The 25,216-nt window shown below is 40.6% G+C and overlaps 2 protein-coding genes across 2 annotated transcripts in view; both read right to left on the bottom strand.

Moving 5' to 3' along the window:
- Positions 1-3,453: 3,453 nt before the first annotated feature.
- Positions 3,454-11,794, bottom strand: ATP5MG (ATP synthase membrane subunit g). The gene is made up of 3 exons (XM_004314167.4): positions 11,638-11,794; positions 5,621-5,781; positions 3,454-4,328 (listed from the first exon to the last, which is right to left on the bottom strand). Exons 1-3 carry the CDS (start codon positions 11,687-11,689, stop codon positions 4,230-4,232), a joined length of 312 nt encoding a protein of 103 aa, XP_004314215.1. The 5' UTR covers positions 11,690-11,794; the 3' UTR covers positions 3,454-4,229.
- Positions 11,795-13,598: 1,804 nt separating this feature from the next.
- UBE4A (ubiquitination factor E4A) overlaps positions 13,599-25,216 on the bottom strand; it is a 34,038-nt gene continuing 22,420 nt past the window's right edge. Inside the window, exons 14-20 of the mRNA XM_019941804.3 lie at positions 24,576-24,676; positions 24,349-24,462; positions 22,604-22,778; positions 19,875-20,055; positions 19,286-19,433; positions 18,037-18,194; positions 13,599-16,666 (exon numbers count right to left, since the gene is read on the bottom strand). Of these exons, the coding sequence (XP_019797363.1) occupies positions 16,537-16,666; positions 18,037-18,194; positions 19,286-19,433; positions 19,875-20,055; positions 22,604-22,778; positions 24,349-24,462; positions 24,576-24,676 (1,007 nt within the window). The 3' untranslated portion in view covers positions 13,599-16,536. The remainder of the gene's footprint in view (positions 16,667-18,036; positions 18,195-19,285; positions 19,434-19,874; positions 20,056-22,603; positions 22,779-24,348; positions 24,463-24,575; positions 24,677-25,216) is intronic.

Genomic DNA, 25,216 nt, shown 5'->3' on the forward strand with positions numbered 1-25,216 from the left:
TTTTGGTGCAAAAGGGGGCTAATTTTGTAAAAGACGGGATGTGTATACACTCACAGGAACAACAGACAAAACAACAGGAAAAGGGGAGAAATGATAGCACAAAGACATTGAATGGAGGGATTGGCTTTAAAAAGGAGCATGAATTGGGAATTCCCTGGTGGTCCGACGGTTAGGACTCTGCACTTTCACTGCCGAGGGGCTGAGTCCGATCCCTGGTCAGGGAACTAAGATCCCACAAGCCGCAGGGCCAAAACAAACAAAAGGAAAGAGAAAAAAAAAAAAGGCACATGAACTATCTAGTATAGGCAAGGTGGAGAATATTTATGGGCGCAGACAGTTTGTGAGAATGATGCTGTGGGAGCCCATGGAAGTTCTCCAATTGCTTTAGTTTTCTTAGTTAAGTAGTAAGCAAGGTCACCTGCTCACAGAAATAATCGTGGCCCAAGGAAACACAGTGTGGTTGTCAGGTAGTACTAGGTACCATCTGAAGATTCTGATCATGAATATAAAGTGAGATTAGCCACCTTGGCTGTTTCCCCCAGCTACATTCAGCTACACGGGTGCAAGTACAGACTGCACAGACTTAGCCGAGGATGTGGTTTTCGCAAATGAGGACAACAAAATGAGTGAGAGGTAAAGAAGTTCAGGGTTTATTCAAAAGAGTGATCCCGATTGACCATGGAATATAAATAAGCCGGGAGAAGAGGGGACATCGAGGTGGTGAAGGAGATGGCAGCATCAATTTATTGATGGTCATGGTGACTCCAAATTAATATAGCTGGGATATTACAGGGAATGGGCTGGAAAGATTATAGGTGGTCAGAGAGAGGGATGCGTGAAACTGAAACTATGGAGTGGCTGAAATTCCTTGGTAACGACAGGAATGAATGCCCAGGGAAGGTGCGACATAATCATTGGACTTTTTAAGGGAACTGAGCCCAGTCTGTTGGAAGGACAATTTATGTCAATAGTTCTCAAACTTTAGCATGCATCAGAATTAAACGGAGAGCCAATTCAAACAGAGATTGCCAGATCCCACCCCCCATTCCTAGGTAGAACCTGAGAATTTTCATTACTAAGTTTCCTTACTTTGAAAACTACTGATCCACGTGTATGTTGAAATGGCCAAGAATTAAGACGGAACCCGTTTTGTAGACTGACAGAAAGCCAGGAGAAAAAATATTTATCAAGAAATAAAGAAGAGTGGCCTGGTGACTGGTAAAAAACTGCAACCATCAGGGGCAGTGGGTACATAATCTGAAAACTAGATTTAAAGCTTTTGAGTTTTTACGGGGACTGGTTAGAAGCTGTGTGGCTGAAACCCTGGTTGGTAGCAAAATGTGATTACACCAAGGCTGAAGGCATGTTGTCAAGGGCCTTGCATGTATTTATCAGTATTTTAATAGTATCGGGGCCTTTCATTTGGTAAGCAGGCCTACTGTTAAGTTCCCTGGTAAGGGAATCTCTGGTGGAATTGCTACTGTATTTATCTCAAGAGTCATCCTGATCATACCAATTCGTATTCCAGTAGAAATGAAAACCATATTAATTAGGAAATACTTAAGTCTCACAAAGCTAGATATCACTTTATATAAGATTAGGTAGGCTGACATCTGATTTGCCAAGAAAGCTTAAACAGCTTGACAGTAGGGCAAAGGACTGAGGATATACAGAAAGCACTGCAGAATGGAACCAAGAAAAACGTGAGGGAGTCTACAAGGAGTGAAGGCAGGGCAGAGGCTACACATGGGATCATGACCTGGGCCCAACCTGCGATTCTACGGATTACTCATGGGATCCTAGCCAAATCACTGAGTGTTTCTGCAGCTTAGTTCCTGACTTCTTAACACATTACTGACCAGGGGATTTTTTGCAGAAACTAACTCCTGTGGCTGTAGTATGCCTCTGACCAAAAATGTCTTAAGTGGGTCTATCATTTGTGCCACATGCCTCAGAGGGAAGTTGAGCGCTAAATGAGATAGTGAAAATGTAAAGTGCTAAACAAACATGAGATGTTAAAAAAGTAAATTATATTGAGCTATCCTTAGAAATCAGGGCAGAATATGTACTTAGGTATATAAAAGATAAGTGGAAAAGAAAAAAGAAGCTTATCCAAGGAGAGTAATGCTGAGGCATATACAACAGAGGATTAAGTATGCAACACGGACAGAATCACATTCAATGTGGTCTTGAAATGCAAGCCTCAGGAAGGCTTTGCTGTTATTGACAATTTATGTATAATAACTTTAAGACCACATGCACCCCATGCATATTTCTACCCTAGCTTTTGTTAATGGATTTGAAATTGCCCGCTGCTGCTAGACTATACAAAGCGAAGGCAGGGATTGTGCCTTGTCTAAGTCCTTCAATGGGTTTCCATTCACAAGCCACATGGTACTCTAGCTGCATGCTTAGTTACCCGTCTCACCAGATCAAGCTCTGTGAAACAGGTAAGTCTTGTTCATGAATGTTTCTACCATTTAGCATACCTGGATTTAGAAGGTGCACCAAAAATATCTGACTTCAAACTTAACTTCACTTATGTTGCTAGTGGCAAACACCTGGCACGCAAAAATTCAGTGAAAGACAGTCTGAACAGTTCTCTGCTAGGAGGCAAGACATTTGGGGTTTAGGAGGACAAAAAGTAACAGGCCTGCAGAAGTCAAGTGGCCGCTTCAGAGTCCACTGCTATTTTAACCAAGGAAATTCTGTACATACACTATTAGCCACCCTACACCAGAGGTGTGCCATATGGCAAAGGAGGAGGAAGTAGCAGTGGAGTGAGTAGTAAACATTTATTTTGAGGACTTTCTGTTGTGACCATGTAGTTAAAGTAAAATCACATTACATATCATGAATCAACTTGGCCTCTGTAGGTTCTTACTAGTGCTAGCTATCTCATACCTTTAAATTTTTTAAAAATTAATTGCACTGCTAACTCACATATGCAATAGAAAAATTCATGAAAATCACCATTATTGTAGTAGTGTCTTTTCTGTCTGTTGCTATGCATATTTTAAGTTACTGAATGCCTTCTGAAAAGAGGTAGTTTCAGTTTTGACCACCTGCAGTAAGTTAGGCATTACTTCACAGTTCAGAGAGTAGCAGTCTCTCCTTGGTGAGTTCTTGCCTAACACAAAGAAAAGCTGTGCCCTTTATTGGCTAAAGCAGCAGTGTTCAAAACCAGTTGGTAAATTTGGGATTGACTGGATAAAGGTTCAATACTATTAAAGGATTAATACTATATTGTGAGCCATGATGCTTTTCCAATATGCAATCATCTTTTGCTTATCATCAGCTGGGATTCCATGTTGTGCAGTGGCTGCAAAGAGAGTTACAACAGATTTAGAAACATACCAACGAGACATTCATAGACGGTAAGAACCCCAGGAAAGGCCAATGAGTGATTAAGTCGCTCCCAAATCCTCAATAAAGTGGCTCAAGATGACAGACTGATACCAATCACTTGTATTTATTTCAGGACATAATATATTATTTTGACCCATGGACGATACTAAACTATAATCCTGTTAAATATCTATAGGATATTTTATTTTTGTAAAGGTAGGTCTTTAAAAAAAAAAGACAGGTTAATAACATATCAAAATTAAACTGAAAACATAGGTCATTGCTTTCATTCTCTGTCCTAGTGTTAAAGATGTTACAAAGACACACAGAATATCACCCAGCTGGTCTCTTTTGGGGAAGCTATATTCAAATTGACAAAAAGTACCCCTACATTTACAGACACAGCTGTTGTCAAAGGGGTCTTTCTCTGATTTTAGCAAAGAAAAACAGTCCAAATTGTATTCTTTATACTAGGTGATTTAACTAGTATATACCATGTTTGGCACACGGTATTATTTTTCTCCTACTGGAACAAGTTCTTGTTTTCTCAAAGCCTTTCCCCAACTTTTCTAAAATTAAGCTTAAATATCATTTATTTCAAGACTTCAAAGTAAAATGCTATCCTCATATATACATGTACCAGGTTGGTATATTCATATCTAACCTTTCCAATTTCAGGCTAAGCAAAGACATGCATTTAGAGATGTATTAATGTATTAAAGCAAAAGACAACCCAACTTAATATCAAGAGAAATTGTGACCTTCCATGTAGTGCTTGACAGAGAAAACACTGATTTTGACACATTGTCTTATTTTATTCAAATAGCAGTCTGCTCACACATGGTCCAAGAACACCCAAATAATAAAGCAAAGACTGGTCTTCAAACATTATAGCCAATGATGCCACGCTTGCCTATGATCTCGCCAACATAAAACCACATCCACACCTCAGTGGCCACCAAACCATTCAGTAGAGCTTCCTGAAAAAAGAAGCACAAATTTTAATGTACATTTTTTTCTTATATATTTAAAACTATTCTTTTCCAGGATTAAGTGACAGAGAATATAAGGATGCTATTCAAATTAAAGGGGAGTTTTAGTCAAAGTGAAGAATTACTGATGTTAACTTTAACTGCTGAGAACCCTTGAACTTTCAATTATGTAAGGTAAGTAGGCCAGAGCTTATAAATTCTTTCAAAGCATTCTTTAAAGACCTGAACTGACTTAACCCTTTCATTATTAGTTTATGAGACACTTTATGAGCCCTAAAACAACCCACATCCTGGAAATAGCTGCCACATTTAGACAGGGCATCCATATGAAAGGATGGCTACAGGAAGGCAAGTCTCTGAACAGACATTTCTGTCTGGCCAAAGAAAATCTGTTGAAAGTTGAAGGGCTCTATCATTCCCTTTAGACATAATTTTTAATCATTTATTATTTGGTTTAATTCTTTCCAAGTATTCAGTAATTAGTTTCACAGATCAATGTTTTATTGCCCTAAAAAGTACACACACCAGTTCCAGAAAACAGCGTTCACACAAGCACAAATATGGATCTTGAAACTCCAGTTGAAAAAAATACCTTTCCACAACAAAACTGGGCCTTTTCCTTTTAGCACCTGGAAGTGAATTTGTTCCAATTCTTTTTCCTTTTTTTTTTTGGATGTGCTGAGTGGCATGTGGGATCTTAGTTCCCTGACCAGGGACAGAACCTGTGCCCCCTGCACTGGGGGCACAGAGAAGTCTTAACCACTGGACCACCAGGGAAGTCCTCAAGTTCCAATTCCTTAGAATTCTTAAGTCTTTAGATTTTATCTCCACCCTTCACATCATATTACATGCTTCTAGGTTTTGGTATTTTTACCCTCCATGAGTGTTAGCTGCTTGACTGTGATATAGACCAAGAGCTTTTAGCCAAATCGGGGATAGTTTTAGGACTACAGACAAAAAAAGTACAGAATCAGCAAAGCAAGCCATTCTATTTAGTACACTAAACAAATAGGAAAGGAAAAAAAAAAGCTGCCCAGTAAAAGTGATCACTTCTTTGTTATAAGATTAATAGGAAACTAAGACATAAAACAGCCCAATTATTTCAACCCAGATGACAAAATTACAAAGTATCTTTCTCCACAGTCAAAAAAGAGATTATCTTTCATTATGTTGGTTTCAGCCTCACTGAAAAATACATATATTAATCAAAACAACCAGAAAAATCCCAAGGGGAGACATTTTCTTTTATGCACATACGTTTTCATTTAGCCCATAGTTACCTTAACTGTAAGCTGTTTGAAGCTACCAGTTTGAGCACTATTGATAATTTTTTTCAAGCTCTGAATAGCTGTAGGGATCTCAGCAGGGGTTGGAGGAACCAGCTCAACCTTGGCATAGTGCCAAAATGTGGCCAATCGAGGCTTCGAGTAAGTCACAGCAGCTGGAAAACAAAACAAAACAAAAAACCAGGATGAACTCACTAGAGACCGAAAGAAGCAGATGTGTGGGCTGGACACAAATATTTATTCATGCATCACATTCATTCAATGCTTGTACCAAATGTGCACCCGGTGTGAAAAGTCAAAGCAGCTCCCTGGAAACCAGAGGCTTTTAAAGATGCAGAACACCTGTGTCACAGGGCAGTTCAATCAGGCAGGAAGCTATAAGCACATTCAATTATGCCAGGACTTCACTAGTGGCCAGTACCAGAGTACTAGTACTTCACTTATGAATGGCAAATCTAGTTAACTATAAAGTTACCAGAAATTGTGTTCAAAAACAAGAAAACAGCAGCAATGTAATCATATTGTCTTGTAGAGACCAAAAAATTTGGAGGGAAGAGGTGCAGAAGGGGAGGGAAGGAGCTCTGTAGAATGGCATCCTTAAGAATAAGATTAAAACTTGTCACTATATTGGCCACAAATCCAGATAGAATTATACCAATTAGTACCCATTTTTGGTATCCTCATCAATATGTGCTGGATTAACAAAAGCACAGCTGCTCCTCCTTCAAAATACCACAAATAATAAAAATAAAGCCTACATGTATTGTTAAGAGCAGCCAAAACTTAACTGTTATTAAGCTGAAATTCCTCAAGGTATTTACTATTTCAGGAAAAAAAATTTTTAACGACCAGGGTAGATGTGAGTCTATGGTAGTGATTTCAGCAAAAGAAAAGGTATTTTATATAAAAAATTACAAGACAGCATGACAAAAACAGCACAAATACATGAACATCCATAAAGTGTCTACTGCTTAAAGACAGATAACCCAAAGCTCCTGGTACTTTCCCTATTATTAACTGCCTGTATTTAGGTATTTCACTACTCTTAAAGTTACTATCTCCATCATCCTCTGGCTTAGGGCCATGGGTAAATCTTTAAGCAGACCCAAAGCTCTACCAGATAGTTCTAAATAGAACTGCCAACGCCTGTAAGACGGCGCCATCAAAGAGAACAAAGTCTTGTTTAACAGTCAACAGTCTTTAAAATTATCTTCAACATACAGATATGTTCTTCTTTATAAACAAACAAATCAGTACAATGTACACAAACACTGTACTTTAGTTGGTAAATTTGTTTCTCAGGGAGTTTAGGTTAAAAAGTTTGAAACTACTTTACATGTATACAAGGGATGAACAAAATATAAGTAAATGAATGGTGGATGATGGGAGCCAGGTTTCTCACTGTAAGAGAGGGAAGTTATAGATGTGGAAGAAAAGAACAAACCTTGTGGTACTGGATTAGAGTTGGAGACATTCATTATGAACCCATGTTTAGTTTTATATACAGATTGATCAATAAGAAACAACTATAGTTGACCTTTGAACTGCACAGGCCCACTTATATGTGGAGGTTTTTCAATAAATATGTACTATGGTACTTCACGATCTGAGGCTGGTTGCATGCGTGGACGTGTAACTGTGGATATGGAGGGCCAACTGTAAAGTTATATTTGGATTTTCAGCTGCATGGGGGTCAGCGTCCTTAATCCCCACATTGTCCAATGGTCGTGTGTGTGTGTGTGTGTGTGTGTGTGTGTGTGTGTGTGTGTGTGTGTGTGTGTGTGTGTGTGTGTGTGTGTGTGTGTGTACACACCCATGGGTGAATATACAGATGGTCCCCAATTTTTTTTTTTTTTTTTGGTGGTGCGCGGGCCTCTCACTGTTGTGGCCTCTCCCGTTGCGGAGCACAGGCTCCAGACGCGCAGGCTCAGCGGCCATGGCTCACGGGCCCAGCCGCTCCACGGCATGTGGGATCTTCCCGGACCGGGGCACGAACCCACGTCCCCTGCATCAGCAGGCAGACTCTCAACCACTGCACCACCAGGGAAGCCCCATGGTCCCCAATTTTTGATGGTTCAACTTATAATTTTTCAACTTTACAGGGTGAAAGTGACATACATTCAATAAAAATGATACTTTGAACTTTGATCTTTTCCCAGGCTAGCGATAGTGGGTACCATACTTTTTTGTAATGCTGGGCAGTGCCAGCAAGCTGCAGTTGGTCTATCATGTGATATGAGGGTAAACAACCAACACACAACCATTCTGTTTTTCACTTTCAGTACAGTACTCAATAAATTACGTGAGATATTCAACACTGTTTTCTAAAATAGGCTTTGTGGTAGGTGATTCTGCCCAACCTGTAGGCTAATGTAAGTATTCTGAGCACGATTAAGGTAGGCTAGGCTAAGTTATGATGTTGGTAGGCTAGGTGTAATAAATGCATTTTCGACTTACAATATTCTCAACTTGTGATAGGTTTACTGGTACGTAATTTTATTCTAAGTAGAGGAATACCTATACGCACACACCTCCTTGTCCACTGAGAGGGCCTAGAGGCAATGATATTCTAGTACGACAGTCTCCCCATATCTGATTTTGCTTTCCATAGTTTCAGTTACCTGCAGTCAACCACTGTCCGAAAATATTAAATGGAAAATTCCAGAACTAAACAATCCGTAAGTTTTAAATTGTGTGCCTTTCTGAGTAGTGTGATGAAATTTCGTGCTGTCCCTGTTCCATCCTAATGCTGTGTCACAATGCCTACAACATCTGCCCCACCTTATCCTACCATGTAGGCATTATAACATCTCACTCATCAGAAGGGTGAGTACAGTACAATAAGATATTCTGAGAGAGCCCCTCCACATAACTTTTACTGCAGTATTTTAATTGTTCTGTTTTATTAGTTATTGTCGTTAATCTTTTACTGTGCCTAATTTTTTTTTTTTTTTTGCGGTATGCGGGCCTCTCACTGTTGTGGCCTCTCCCGTTGCGGAGCACAGGCTCCGGACGCGCAGGCCCAGCGGTCATGACTCATGGGCCCTGCTGCTCCGCGGCATGGGGGATCTTCCTGGACCGGGGCACGAACCCACGTCCCCTGCATTGGCAGGCAGACTCTCAACCACTGCGCCACCAGGGAAGCCCACTGTGCCTAATCTATAGATTAAACTTTATCATAGGTATGTATGTATAGGAAAAAAACAGCATATATAGGATTCAGTACTATCTGTGGTTTCAGGCATCCACTGGAGGTCTTGGAACTTACATTCCATGAATAAGGGGTCAGCATAGTTTAGTGGCAAGGAACATATCCAGTACCTAGATCTTAGTTTCAAAATACAATTGTCCAATAAAAGGAACTAGGGTTCCTTGGAGAAATGGCTAATTCTAAGGCTGGGGCAGAGGATACATAAGATGAATCTGGAGAATTCCCTGGCGGTCCAGTGGTTAGGACTCAGCGTTTTCGCTGCCGGGGCCCGGGTTCAATCCCTGGTCAGGGAACTAAGATCCTGCAAGCCATGTGGCATGGCAGGGGAAGAAAAAAAAAAGTCTGAAGCATCTTGTAGTACCAGAAAGTAAAGGGGAATGTCGAAGGGACAGAGGTGCCAAAGTGACAGTTCTCAATGACCAAAGCTGGAACAATGTGAGCAACAAAATAAATAACATACTACTGTACTACTGGAGGTACAAAGTTTGAAATGAATGTACGTGAGTCCATACAATAAATGACTGAATAAAAAAATGGGGAAGAGACAAATCTTTCTCACAGAAGAATTCTATTTAAATGTATGTAAATATTCCCTCTTACAGGAAATAAGAATCCTGCCCCTGCCTCCCCCAATTTAGTTACTTGCTTCTAAAGAATACAGTATGGAAAGGAAAGAACAGTAACTTTAGGAGAAACCTAGAGAAACTACCTTAACCAAGTGATGAAAGCTAACTTCACCAGTGATGTTATATGGATATCACTTACATCATGATATGTGATTAGGGGACTTCACTTTTGTGGTATTCTTTCTCAAAATCCATAGCTCCAGGGACTTCCCTGGCGGTCCAGTGGTTAAGACCCTGCACTTGCACTGCAGGGGGCACGGGTTCAAACCCCCATGCCGCTAGGTGCGGCCAAAGAAAAAAAAAAGAAAAAACAACAACAACAGCCCCATAGCTCCAGACTAATCATGACAAAGACACCAGACAAATCCAAAATGGGGAACATCTAAAGGATACCTAGACAGATACCTACACAGACATCTTGAGACTGTCAAAGTCATGAAAGGTAAGGAAAGGTTGGGAAACTGTCACACAGGAGACTAGAGAGAGAGACAACTCATTGCACTGTGGTACCCTGGATTGGTTCCTGGAACAGACAGAGATTAACTCAAAAAGCTGGTGACATCCAAATAAAGTCTCAAGTTTAGTTAATAGGAAAAAAAACAAAAACCAAAAAAACCCCCAGACTCCATGACGTTTCCGAGGAAGTTTGATAAATTAAAATTACTTATTTCTGTAAGTGTCTTTGTCCTCCAGGAGAATTAACAGATACAGTTAGCAATATTTTAGATATTTAACATTAACATTTAATACACCGAGTTAAGCTACGAAGCAAAATACAGCTCCATTTTAACATTCTGGCCCCAGTTGAGTTCTCCTTTCTGAGTACTTCTGGAAGAATAACAACCTGTATCTTTTAATTATTCATAGTAACAGAGGAAATGGTTGATATATTTCATAATTATTTTCACATTACTTTTCTTTTTGTAAATTATCATTAAAATTAGTTTGCAATTCCCCAAGATGCACCACCGAAAAGATGTGAAAGCCCTGGTAGGAGAAAAAAAATCCACCTGAAATTTAAAAAAATTTGCCTCAAATCATCCACAAAGTCCAAATAATCAAGCCACTATTCCTTCTCCTTGCATTATGTAAAAATGTAGAGCTTTATCTTACTCAAGCTGTAAACTTAAGTTCTTTGGTAAAGTGTGTAAACTTATAATAGTAGTGGACTGTGGGGTTCTGTAGGAGAAGAGGATCAAGTATTTAAAGTATCTGACACTGTCAGGCATTTAGTAACTCATTGTTCGACTACTGATGGAGAAAAGGGAGGAGACAACGAACAAAATTTGAGCGAAAGCCGTTCAGAGACCTGTGCTTCAACCACTTTACTAGAATATAGCACATCTAGCGAAGAAGCTTCCGTCTACTTAACTGATCTCACTATGGGGATAAAATGAATAGCTTGCTACAGGAGACAAATGAAATATTTACTGACATAAGATTACTACCCTGGGCTGTGACTACTCAGGGTTGTTCTGAAATACAGCGTTCTACCAGTAAGGATACAGCCAGCTTTTTCGAACAGAAAATCCCCACGAACGCTAACCTATGGTAATAAACATTGCTGCTTACCAATATCCCTTCCTATGCTTACCGGGGCAGGAATATTCGTTCGTAAAGCTCAATTTCACCTAAAAATTCCCTTAAATTAAAGGCGAAGTATCTCAGGATCTGACCAGGATAAAATACAAAGACAACGTTCCAAAGGTCACCCATCCTTAAAAATTCTGCAGACTTCCACATACTCCACTGAGAAGCAGACAAGCTGATGCGGCCGCATTTCTGTGCTTTCATGTACCTCTGCCTGCCGTCTCCCACGCTCTCCTAGCGGAGCCATCCCCTCTCTATTCCTCCTCCTGGAGGTCGAAGGGCGTCAAGGCGGCGGCTGCTGGGCAACCCCGGCTGCCTACACACTCCCTCCGCTCGCTGTTGCAGTCAGAATTCAGAATCTCTATGTTGTAGACAGAACCCAAGCCGCAGGCCTGGCCAGCGAAAAGCTAGAGAAGAGCCGCCAATCCGCCTCCTCTCCCCACCCCCGCCTCCACGTTCAGGCCGTGCCCGCCGCGGCTCCCGCCGGCCGCTCGGGTGACCGCCTCCCGTGTCCTCCCCTCAGGCCCTCGCAGGCCTTTCCGCCCGCCCGGCTACCCGCGTAGCCGGGCTGATGCCGCGCTCACCGGTGACCAGCGCCGGGGCCTTCTCCGCGAGGTTACGGACAAACTGGGCCATGGTTCTAGGACGGAAAGCCCGTCGCGCCGACCGGCCGGCTGAATGTCACCCTCCCGGAAGGACCTGCCGCAGGACCCCGTTCCGCCTCCAAGGTCAGGCCTCTCCTTTCCGCGCCGGTCCAAGATATTTAGGTGTCCTAGTATTTTTCCGGAATTCAGTGGGCCAATTCATTTTCTTCAGTCACAGATGAGAAAGTGGGTACGAGAAGATGAGACCAGAGATCACGTAAAATACAACGGAATTCCGCAGAGAAACAGGCATTTCTTGGGGCAGCCGCTCAGGGAAGTCCGAAAGGCCGGCGCGAGGAGGGATGGCGCATGCGTTCTGTGGTGGCGCAGACCTCCACTTTTTTATTTTTTGCGCAGGGTGATTTTGCAGCTTTTCAGAGAGAACGAGGCAAGTTAGGGCTGGAAGGCACCGCTGCGACTTTTCTAGGCCAACATGATCGCCTTACAAAGGCAGAGAGGGTGGGTCCTAGGCCAAACACGGACAGTTAGGTGTAATCCTGGTCTCCCCCGCATCCTGTATTAGGATTGGAATCCAATTCCCCTAATTCCCTATCCAGCCGCAAGGAACTATGGGGATATAAGGAACAAAATCACATTTACTGAGGGCCTTCAGTCTGTCAGGCATTTTGGAATTTAAAGAAAGCCTTTGTTAGGTAGTGTGCCCATTTAAGACTGGCATTGGTAAATGGCCACAGTGGCTAGTGAGTGGCAGAGTTGGGATCTGATGAGGTTGCAATGTAAACAGAGAAGAGGCATTAGTATCGGATTAGGCGTGGTGCTGATCTGGGAAGACTTCCTAGAGAAGGAGATCCTTGGGTTGATGCATAACAGAATAGCTGTGTCCTACGGAGTTGAACTTTATAGTTAATATGACTGGAAGGAAACATATACGTAGGGATGTGGCATTTGATGAGAAAAAACAATAAGTAATGGACCCGGGGAAGCCTGAGTAGAAGTAAAACTCTGATTGATGGAATGGTTAGAGGTGGAATGAAAAATTAGGAGTGATATCAAGGAGTCAATAACAGCGCTTCAGTGAAGGAGTGATTCAGTTGCCTGATACTCCAGAGAAGTAAAATTAAGGATGAGGAAGTTAATGTAGCAATATAGAAACATTAGCTAGAGCAATTTCAATTAGGATAGAAGCCAGAGTGAAGAAATATGGCTATAAAGGAAGACCAGCCAGAAAACCAAATGTGAGATACGAAACTCAAGGGGGAGATTGAAGATCGAGAAGCGGGATTGACAAGATTCCTGATGAGGCTGGAAATAAGGTTGGAGGAATTAGCCTTGAAGCTGTGGGGCCTTTTCCACAGATGCGATGATGGAAGAGAAGTTTGAAAGTGGAAATTCTGAAATCTGTGAAGTAGAAGGCAAGGTCATCTGAGTGTGAGGGTTAAGTGGGAGGGTGGGAGAAAATCTAAGGAAAGAAGTTAAAGTTTGGAGTAGCTGTTGAAGTTAAGGACACACAGAAGGGTTGTTCGTCACACCACTCTAAAGTTTGTGTCATTTTTCTCCAACAGTAGCCTGTAGCTGGGATATTGGAGCAGAGGGAAATGGTTGGGTTAATCTGGGCTGAGGTTTTGCATAGCAGAGGTGCAGAAACAAGGGGCAAGAAAGGGGAACTTGATAGTGAATGATTAAAGTGAAAGACCTGGGGTTTAGGCCAGATGAAGAAAAGTGAAGCCAAAAGTGAACTGCTTAGGAAGAAACATGCCCTGAGACTCATCTGAAGATAACTCCAGGGTCCAAAAGCCTGGTAAGGCAGGTTAGGTCAGCCAGGCCACACATTTGATACGACCTTAAAAAAAAAGTAAAGTTCAGAGCCCTCTAAGTTTTCAGAGGGATTTCTGGAACTGCCACTAGCTTTTGATACTGTAATAAAGCAGTGATAACAAAGGTTAAGTCAGATGTTCATTTATTAAATACAAGCTTTGAACAAACACCCCCAGGCAAGTATGACAAGAAGTAACCTTCCTGGAATGTTCCAAAATACAGTTACGTTGATCAAGTTTTATTTCAATCAAACTTTTTGTCGTTTTGTTCTTCATTTTCTTTGTTTCTAGGTTCTTTTTCTTTTCCAAGCAGTTAGAGCATGTGCATTATTTCCTCACATGACATCAACAGTGCAGCATCAGCCTCTGGCTTGTAAAGGCACCCAGTAGACTTATGCTCTGTGCAATGGCTGCTTAGTAACCAGCATCAAATAAAGTAATGAAGCTTTTGTAGAGTGTGATACCAAATAGCAACTGGCACCTTCACCTGCACCATTAAAAAACCTTCGACATTTCTTTCAGTTTTCACATATCCATTAAAAACTATATTAAAAACAAACAAACCCAGATTGCTTGATAAAACCTACTTAATTTTCCAAGTTTAGTATTACCCTCTTAGTAAGCAATACTAGAGCTGATTAGAGTCTTCACTTTCCTATCATACGCTAGCAAAGCCAACACATAAAACTAGGTATGTCAGAAAGTCTGCTCTGATAGATTTAGAGCTTGCTGAGTTCCAGAAAACACAAGCCCTCTTTAAGCTTCTGAGTGCACATACGCACCATGTTGTACCACGATCATAATTTTTTAGTCGCATTTTTGGGATGTCTTAAATTACTTCAAGGAAAGGAAAAAGGCACAGAGGACACTTGGTTTCCTTACCAATAGTGGCCTTAAGCTACGCACTTGCCTTTGTGATGTTTATAGATATTCAGCAGCATTAATGGTGCCATAGCCATTCATAAAAAGTTTCAGGAAAAGAGATTTTTAAAAAACAAAAACAAAAACAAAAAACCTTGCCAGAAAAGGCTTACAATCTGAAGACTTAACTTAATACAGAAGTAGAATACAGACACAGATACAAGAGGCAGCATAGAGGTTGTTAACTAGAAAGCTGCTGGGAACAGCTGCCTTCTGAGGTTTTGTGCCCGTTTTTTCCTCCAATTTTCTCCTATAAAACTCTGGTCTTTTCCCCACTTCTTTTAAAAATGAAAATATCCTTCTACATTGGGTTTGGAAGATAAATGCAAATAAATTGAAGCTTATTTTATACAGCTCATTCTCAGAGAAGTAAAGGAGGATAATAAATATGAAAAGAAGCTCATTTTAAGAAAATAAACACATCCTGTCAACCCATGCCTTAAAGACCCAGGGAGCATACTGAATTACTATCTTACATTCTGGCATTTGCGAGAGTCCTAGACTGCCTTTTTCATTTATAAGCACAGCAACAGGCAACATCTACTTTATATCTAGTGTGGGATGCCCTCTGACTTGAGGGTTTCCAGCTGATACCATCAAAAACACATCAAGGACTGCTTATAACAACTTGTGTTGGATTACCGTAAAACTACCATCTTATTTGAAAGAGGCCGTGGTTAACAATAATATCCTCTAAATGAAGCAATGACCCCTGTTTCTAGATCATACCACTTTTCTTGTTAGTTATATTTTTGGGCTTAGAGGGATAGTGATATAGACAGTCCACAGGGGAATGTGCCTCACTCAGCATGTTAAGCTGCACAACTGAGTAGGGAACTCAAGCTCAACCTGTAAAAGTGGGGCCCATCCATCTACTAACTACATAGGCCTAAGTGGGTATTTAAAATGGTTTGTGGACAAGGTTGTGCTCAAATTCCTGCTCTGGTAATTGATGGCCTAAGGCTGAGTTAGAAGCAGCTCTTAGAAGTCAGGTCTTAAGCCCAAACAAACGTTAACTATATACATTTTACAGTCTCAGAATTTTGTCTAGAATAATGTTAGTAAACATGGCCACACACTGCATACATCTTACCATGGAAGAGACAATATAAATTGGTACTCTGTTTACACTAGACCAATATAAAAATGTACATGGTGTGTGTATGTAGGTGTGTGTGTGTATATATATATGTGTATATATATATATATATATATATATATATATATACACTGAGATATACTGCTGATATTAGTGTCTTAAAATGACATTTTTCATAGTTACAATATTTGTTGCCTAACTTTTCTACTCAAGCCTAATCCTTGATTTCCAGCAGATGAAAAGGGCCCAACAGCCTTCTTTTTTCACCTCAGAATTTTCTGAATAAAGTGTCAAAACTGCAAATTTGTTCTACCAATCCTCCTAAAAATATTATAGGGCTAAATTTTCTGTGGTAATGACAACTCCATGGGGGAGTGTTTGGCCTCCAAGATATCTTTGAGTTACAATGTAACACAAAACTAAGAGCTACCAACTGAAGTTGCATAAGATTCCTTTTTTTCATGTCATCTTTCATCTTATTCAAAAATCTACTCAAACATCAAGGTATCTGCTTTTATACAAAATGTTATTCTGTAACATTGCAGAGCTGTAACAAGGAAAAGGGCTGAAGTCTGGGTCATAAAGTCTAGTAAATACCTTGATAACACAGGACTTTCTGATATCAGCTGTCAATACGTGACATCATATACTTAAAAGCAGTGCTCACCAAAGATGTCTGAGCAGTTCTTGGAAGAGAAATAGTAGGGTGGCAGGAGGTTTTAGTAGTTGAAGTTAATGTAATTTAAGGTAAGAAAAGGAAGAAGAACGAACAGGAAGAGATATAACAAAGGGTAAAAATTAGTGATGATTTCCAAACATGGTGATGCTATAAGTATAATTTCCTGCAAGCCAGGAGCACTGTAAAGTTCTTAGGAATTTTAATTATCATAATTTGAGAAAGAGCAGTTCTCTAATTTAGTAAAGGGTGAAGAATAAAAAAGAAAGCAAGGAAAAGGAAAGGAACAGAACCAGAAAGAGAGAAACCACAAACAATTGTTTATCTACACTCTGGGGTTGGTTTTTGGTTTGTTTAGGTCACAGTATTTATTCAAGTTGCTCCTTTTGTTGTTGTTTCCTCTCTGCAAGCCACCGTTGGATTTTTTCTTTTAGTTCTGTGTTTGGCCGGATCTGGTCCATGGTGAGGGGACTACGGTTAAAGGGATCTGTTTGGTCACTGAGACAAAGAGAAGAAGAGAAATGGGGTTATTTCCGTAAGTTCTAACATCTTCAGCCAAAAAGAGAATACCTAGGCATCCCACCTTGAGACTGAAGCTAGAGTGTATTATGATTCTGAATCAAGTGCTGACTTGAGGTTAGAAAGAATGGGATGACAGAGAGTGATTTGGGAGGTTTTTTTTTTTGTTTTTTGTTTTTGCAGATTTTTTAGCTACTTTGTCTCTCCGCTTAACAAACTTTATCTCAACATTGCTCTTCAGATGGTATTTGATTCCATTTCCCCAAGACAGAGACCCTGTAACAATCATGTCGGCATAAAGAGCTGTTTGTAGTTTTAGTGACAGACTCTTGAAACAGTATAAGGTGTTAAGGGATAAAGCTTTGTAGGCTGACACTCGACTTAGCTAGCTGATTGCTCTTCAAATAAATGCAGATTATGGCTTCCTCATAGGTAAAATGATATACCTTCTCTCTGTACTCTCAAGCCACGATAAAAATATAAACTCTCACTGACACTTTGGAAAAGACATACTACCCAGCACAGCATCATGCATATAGCGAGTGCTTAATACCAAATACCATCAGGTAGAACATCCTTTTTTCCAATATTTAAAAAACATTATTTCCCTAGATCTGGGTCAACTTATATAACTTCATTTTAAATAGGCAGAGTTTCTCAGTACCCATTTCTTTCTAATGCTGCACTTAGAGTAGGCAGGCTGGGGAAAACTTGTAGTCACCATGGCTGAGTCCAACAGCTGCAGCAGAATGTGGGTAAACCCATACGATGAGTGTAAAACCTGAATTTTTTTTTTCAATCTGTCTTTTATATTTTTACAACTAAAGTAAAATTAAGACAATTTCAAGTCAACTTATACTCCAGGTTGACTTTTTTTTTTTTTTTGCGGTACGCGGGCCTCTCACTGTTGTGGCCTCTCCCGTTGCGGAGCACAGGCTCCGGACACGCAGGCTCAGCGGCCATGGCTCACGGGCCCAGCCGCCCCGCGGCATGTGGGATCTTCCCGGACCGGGGCATGAACCCGTGTCCCCTGCATCGGCAGGCAGACTCTCAACCACTATGCCACCAGGGAAGCCCAAGGTTGACATATTTTATAATTGATAGAAATTATTTCCTTGAGGAAGGAAGAGGTAAAGTTAGCTCCAGCATTTCTCAACAGGTGTCTTGTTTTGGATGTTGAAATCCTTAACAATCAAGTGATATACTTCTACCAAAATGCCTCCTCAACACAATACGTTAATAAATCAACAATGTGGAGTACCTATTGGGTGCACTGTACTGGGAGAAAAAGATGATAGCAGACAAATGTACACCTGTACTCTTGAGGCTGCTTTTGGGGGCTGGCTTACCTGAGCAAATGTCTGGCAATGGTGGATCTATCCACAGTGACTCTGGAAGACGGCAGCACCACAGGGTCAGACATCAGTGTGCTCATGATGGGATCCAGAAACTCATCACAGGCATCTGCATAGGTCTCCTCTTCCTGTTGCTGGAGGTCTGCTAGAGACTGAGCACAAATACCGGGCAGTTACGGGGAAATCACAGAAGCAGCTGAACTCAAAATGCTCAATGACTATACCTTAACCTTCAAGGGTTATTGTTAGTAACCTTTATGGCGACAGTAACAATTCTCAGCTTTATGTTCTAAACAAGCCAATATGGATACTATAGGAGCAAATTTAACATTCAGCCCCAACTCTGAATCTTCAGTTTGGCTCAGCTGCTAGCAGCCATGACCAGAAATGGATCTAAATGTTAACAGGGGAAAAAAACCACACCACACTCAACATCCATCCTTCTGACAACAACCCGGCTGTAAGGGGTGGGGGTTGGAGGGGGTTATTATTTGTATAATTACAGAGTTACCCATGCAGTCTGTGTATGAAAAGCAGTTTCCGGTTTTAGGAACAAACAGGTATGGGAATTTAAAAGTGGCTTCAACATCTGCTTGAACTTTAGTTCCTCAGCGATCCATCTGCCTAAGCTCTAGGCAAAGATGAAGCCCAATTCAATAAATAACTCAATGAAGGGAAGACTGTTATCAATTAGGAAGGTTTTCCATTAGACTCCGTGCCATAATTTTTCCTTCTTCATAAATGCAAATGCAGCTGCTCCAACGAAAGGGATTAGCTGAGTACAATACAGTATTTTAATCTTTAAAATGTATGGCCATTCCTATATAAGCCAACTACCAACTACAAATAGAGAGAACAGAGAAAAATCAATAAAAATCAATGACTAAAAGCTACTAATCTTGAATTGTATTCTAAAAAGTTCTGTATAAATATCGTAGATTTTCAAGTCTATTGGTAACACTGTACAGAGAAGTTTTCATAAAAACGGCCTATTAAAAATCTGTAAATTCTTTTTAGTAGAAGCTTCTTAAATTATTTTTCTGTTCTCACCCTCATATTGAAAAGAGTAGTACTATTAAAGAATATGGTAGTTTTAGCTATTGACTAATCAGGAAGAATCAGCTATTTATATTTTCTCAATGCAATACTCTTTTCCCCCCTCAAATTGGGTAAAAAAGCAGAACGGCTGAGTTGACATAGTTTTTATTGAACATGTTAATAAGCAAATTATCCTCCTCCTTACCTTGATTCTCTCCGCTAAGTTGCTGAAAGCCACAATCATATTCCCAGGCTTATTTATTTTCTTCAGGACTCGGACTGTCTGTGCAAAGAGAGTTGGGGAATAGGAACGTCCATCCTTGGGCACAGTGGCACAGAAATTCTCCTCATCCCTAGAAGGTCAGCATCAGAAAGAAACTGAGCATCAGAGGATAGGTCAAAGAGGGCAATAACGGATGGGTTGAGGAACAAAGTTCCCCATCACTTATATACCATGAATGTTCTTTTGATATAGAATGATTTCTTCTAATTTTTAGGAAGGAAGTCTTATGAACTATCCCATGACCTTAAAAATATACTGCTTTTCCAAACAATGGATCAGTAAAGTTTATCTTTGCACAGATCAAGGCAGAATGTTGGAAATTCCAAATAACGTCCCACAGGTCGTACAAAATCTCATTATTTAAAACTATAGAAGATTCCGTCATCAGCCAACTAGAAACAAACCATTTCCTTTCTATTTCCACATAATTACCAGCTAGTCATTCCATTGTCAAAACCCCCAGTTAAAACACGAGCAAGGCCTCTGGCCTGCCCAATTAAATCTCAGGTACCCAAGATTTAAGTAGATGGTGCAGATATCTGAAACGAGCTGCTGGGGTTTGAAGTCAAATTCACTGAAGTCCTTGACTTTTAAGGCCCCCATCTTGGGGCCAACCAGGTGCTGCAGGAAGTAGTTCAACATGGAGATGATGCGCTCAGCCAGGAAAGGATGCACAAAGAGGGATTTGATCTCTGGAAAAAAAGCCAAAGTCTGTGAAAACTCAATCCATTAGCAATCTTCAACTTACAATGTCTTAGAGTTTTACTTGGAGACCTCTGGGGACTGCTATTTTTTAAAATACATTTTCATTGCAGTAATATTAGAAAATATTAGACAAGGAACAGCAAACAAACAAAATATAAAAACTACTACTCAGATGTAAACACTGTTAACATTTTGCTAATATATCCTTCTAGTTTTCCTGTCCATATTTACATACATATACATTTATAAAACAAAATGATTATCATGTTGTACATATTCTGTAACTTACTTTTTTCATTAATGATATCGTAAATACCTTACCATTTCAGTAAATATAGGTTCCTGTGCTGTCCAACATGGTAGCCACTGGCTACATGTGACTATTTAAATTAATTAAAATTAAGTAAAAAATTCAGTTTTTCAGATACACTACGCACATTTCAAGTGTTCAATGGCCACATGTGGCTAGTATCTATAGTATTGGACAGTCTAGATTTATAGAACATGTCCATCAAATAAAGTTCTATAGGATAGTGATGATTCCTACCTTTTATTTATTTATTTTTTTTTTGCGGTACGTGGGCCTCTCACTGTTGTGGCCTCTCCCGTTGCGGAGCACAGGCTCCGGACACACAGGCTCAGCGGCCATGGCTCACGGGCTCAGCCGCTCCACGGCATGTGGGATCCTCCCGGACCGGGGCACGAACCCACATCCCCTGCATCGGCAGGCAGACTCTCAACCACTGTGCCACCAGGGAAGCCCCTATATATACTTTTTAATACTTTTTTTTCCTGCTTATTTTCAGAGTACCTATCATTAAATCTTTCTAAACTCTCCACCAGAAATGTAAAACTCTCAAAAATAGTTTTTGGAGATGTTCTTTCTGGAAGCTTCCATTCCTCACTCCAATCTGGACTCCTTGTTTTATAGGCCTATGGTGTGGTGGTCATACAAGCTACCTCTATCATCAGCCTGGGAACTTCCTTTGCATCTCTCTTACAGGATTCCACTTTCCTCCTTCATTTTGATGGAGTATATTTATCCTTTTGTAGCTTCTCAAAAAAGGGTACACCAGAAGTAAATCTGATACCTTCACGTCTGAAGATGTCCTTACATTTTACCCTCAAACAGGGTAAAATGGTTTGGTGGGCAATAAGATTCTAGGCTGAAAAGATATTTTCCATCAGGACTGTGTTCCAGCTTCAAACGTCAGTGCTGTGAAATTCAAAGATGTTTAAACCATTGTACATGACCTGATCTTTCTCTGGAACCTTTTAGGTACCCTGATTTTCTGAAATGCCACAATGATATACCTTAGTGTGGGGGTTTAACAATTCCCTGCACTGGGTACTTGGTGGCTCCTTTTAATTTAGACTTAGTTTTGGGGAATTTGGGGGGTATTATTTCTTTGATAACGTCCTTTCATTTTTCTCTTTTGATACTTCCTAGATTGATCCTTTATTTTCTTGTTTTCTCTTCTAATTTCTATCTCTTTTTCTGTTCTACTTTCATGGAAGAGTTCCTTGAATTTATCTTCTAACCCTTCTACTGACTTTTCAAAATTTCTCAAGTTACATTTTCAATATCCAAGAGCTCCTTCTTGTTCTTTGCATAATCCCTTGTGTTGCCTCTTTGTTTCTGTTTTATGTATGCTGTATCTTCTCTCATACCTCTGAGTTTATAAAGATATTTTAAAGCAGCAGTCCCCAACATTTTTGGCACTAGGGACCAGTTTAGTGTAAGACAATTTTTCCACGGACCGGGGGTGGGGGTGGGGTGATGGTTCAGGTGGTAATGCGAGTGATGGGGAGCAATGGGGAGAGGCAGATGACGCTTCACTCACTCGCCCGCCGCTCACCTCCTGCTGTGCGGCCCTGTTCCTAACAGGCTGTGGACCGATACTGGTCCGCGGCCTGGGGGTTGGGGACCCCTGTTTTAAAGAGTTTTCATCTATTATCTGTGTTTCACATTAGAGGATTTCCTCAAATGTCTGGTGATCCTTGGTTGTCATTTCATATATAATCAATATAAAAATTATTAATGAAAGGTTTTACTTTGTTTTTAAATACCAAGTCCTGCAGTGTGTATTTTCTACTTATATCACATCTCAATTCCGACTAGCCAAAGTTTAAATGCTTGAGAGCCACATGTGGCGAGTGACTACTGAACTGGACAGTGCAGCTCTAGAGGGAGTAGAGATAAATATCTCTGTTTGATCTACCACATTTAACCAGATTCAAGAATATTTTTTTCAGGTAACACAAACACCCCCAGCTATACTGATATGGGTAAGTTGTGTCCTCAAGAAAAATGATACTAACTTATGCTTTCTGGCAGCTGTGTGAGGATGACCATTTCCTCATTCCCATGTCAAGAATGGACAACATCATTCTTTTTGAAGCTTTTCTAGTGATTCAGTTCCTCTCAGACTGTGGAGGAGGATACTGTCACCAGAGTCTCAGTGGGCTGATCCCTCAAATGAAGCAGATCTTAACCACTGCATGTTTTGGGAAAGCAGTGTGTTGTATCCTTACCTGATGTCAGAAAGGCAAGGGTACCAATTGTTTCATTGGACATGATGTTATGGAAACGTGCCAGCTGTCCAAACATCTGTAGGCCAGCCTCCTTCTCTCGGCGGGCTTCTGGAGTCAGACTGTCCCATTCACCTCGGTCCTTCTCAATTTGTTGAATTTTTATCTTGCTCAAATACTATAGAAACCAGAGGTGGAAGATATCAGAGAACAAAGTGTATTGAAGGGAAGATGATATTTAAGAGGTCCTATTTAAAATCTAGTCTACTAAGCTGGGAAAACCACAGATTACCTAAGAGACATGAGGCTTTATTTCTCAGCACAGGGCTGAAGTTTAAAAAGAAACTGTGGGGAGATTTCCCTGGCGGTCCAGTGGCTAAGACTCCATGCTCCCAAAGCAGGGGACATGGGTTCGATCCCTGGTCGGGGAACTAAGAATCCTGCATGCCACAAGGCACAGACTTAAAAAAAAAAAAAAAAAAAAGATGAAAAAAAGACAAAAAAAGATAAAAAAGAAATTGTGGGAAAAATTGTTTCAGCCTGGGTAGACTTATGGGTAATTCCCCTGGAAATATTATAGTCTATGAAATAGAAACGAGGATAAATAGTATATGAAATATTGGTAAAAGCAAACAGGCTACAGGGAAAAAAAAGATGAAAGATGGGAAAAAAAAGATGAAAGATGAAAAAAAAAAACCACCCCCCAAAACTGCTTATCAAAAAACAAAGCTCTATCACATATGCAAAATGTCTGGAAGGAGAACCATAAATATTTAAAACCCTCTGCCTCTCACCACTCTTGCTGTTGTAGCAAGCATGTTAAACTTACAGTCCCATGAAAACGCCGTCTGTGTCATTCTGTCACATAACTGTTCCTTAGAAACGTCTATTTATTACAGGACTTGTTTTCTAAGGCAACAGATCTAAAATCTTCAAGTATGGGATTATGAACAAAGCAGGAACATTTGCTCACAAATTAAATACAAGTTACTGGGAGATTGCTAATCAATACGAGGAGTGTGTGGGTTATCCAACAGGCTACCCTCATGATTTACCTGCTTTGTCTCCCTTTGGGTCACTGCCCTATCTTACACCTGTCGCAGATAAGGGAAGTTTTTATAGCAGCAATAAGCAGCTCCACAAGGGAGGGTTAAGCTGAAGGAACTGAGAGACCCCCAGGTGTATACTTTGTAAAACTCATGTTTCAGATATAGCTAAAGATTTGGGAGGCAGTGGACAGATGAAGAGTACTGATGACTTGGAGTCTTTATGTGAAAAAATAACCCAAACCAGAGATTTTTTTCCAAATAGTGGTATAAAAGTCAGAATCTTTTAGGAAAGAGGGCTAAGAATCATTGCCTTGGTCAGTCACTGTTACTGATGTCTAGGGATGGAAGAAAGCTGAAAGTCACTAACTGAACGAAGATCCTCTGATTTCTTTCTGTAGTGCTAGACTGATTAGTTCTGCCAGGGTACCTTAGTTTGGCCTTTCACACTTTCTTTTCCACTGTCTGCCAGAATATCATCCTAGCTCATAAGGCCCTTGGTCTTGGTCTCTAATGGAACAATACCTATCAAACTCTACAAGGGCAAGGTTGGTGGTACATTACTACTTGCACATTTTTGGTGTCCAAGACTGGTACTAGGGGATTGCTAGCATAAGGATTGCTCTATTATGGCTAAGAGGTAAAAAGTATGTATGATGGTATAAGGGCAGTTAAATCTGTTTGTTTGTTTGTTTTTTTTACCTGTATGGCTTCATCCAAAAGGAAGATGGCATCGTTCATTAGCAGGTTAAGAAAGCGGAGGAAAAGTGGGGGATTCATGGCTTCTAAATTCTTAGAGGCATAGTCAGCCAAATCCTGTAAGTCCAGCCCAAGAAAAAAACATTTTAGTACTGAATCACAACCCATTGGGGCTTATGTGGAGCAAAACTCAGATAACTCAATTTTGGTTTCACCAAAAACATTCTCACCTTAATGCTCTCTCGATAGGTATCTGTTCCCCACATGTACCTGAGGATGGGATACATGGGGCGGCGGTAATTAAACTTCTGCTCAAACTGATGGGGGTCTCCTGGAGTAAGGCAAGAGCAAAACATCAACAAAGGTGGTGCTATCAGAGAAAAGGCAAGGGCTTATGTTTATGTGTAGCCATTTTATAAAAATTCTGAATGTGTCAAGGCTACCGGCAAGACCTGCCGCGGGAGTTTATGAAGGCCTAGAGTCATAATCAAGTGTTTGTTTATCTCCTTACCGACAGAACAAGAGGGGGACATATAAACGATACAGTACTCAGAAAAGGACAAGGACTGAGCTGCAAAATAAAAGCCAAGGGAAACAAATGCTTCCACATCCAAACGTAGACTACTTATCAGACTTTGAATGAGGCCTCTGAGCTGGCCATTGTGGCAGTGCCAGCCACGTGCAGGATGGGCTACTAAAAGTAATCCCCACATTCTTCATGGATAACATCCCAACTGTGTGGCTAACTGGTTCTTGATTACTCTGAAAAATCAGGCCAGGAGCTAAAAATCTGAGGCTTATACTGCTTTTGACATGCCACAGGTACCACCAGAGCTCTACAGGTTGGGTCATATAATAAGGGAGGGGCATG

The sequence above is a fragment of the Tursiops truncatus genome, chromosome 8 (genome assembly GCF_011762595.2).
Source record: "Tursiops truncatus isolate mTurTru1 chromosome 8, mTurTru1.mat.Y, whole genome shotgun sequence".
Classification (NCBI taxonomy): Eukaryota; Metazoa; Chordata; class Mammalia; order Artiodactyla; family Delphinidae; genus Tursiops; species Tursiops truncatus.

Bases quoted from the DNA above. Each gene is read 5' to 3' on its own strand.
- ATP5MG (XM_004314167.4), bottom strand. From the start codon at position 11,689: ATGGCCCAGTTTGTCCGTAACCTCGCGGAGAAGGCCCCGGCGCTGGTC. The intron at 5,782-11,637 runs GTGAGCGCGGCA...TTTGTTTTCCAG, and splicing joins GGCCCCGGCGCTGGTCACCG to CTGCTGTGACTTACTCGAAG. The intron at 4,329-5,620 runs GTAACTATGGGC...TTCTTTTTTCAG, and splicing joins TCAAACAGCTTACAGTTAAG to GAAGCTCTACTGAATGGTTT.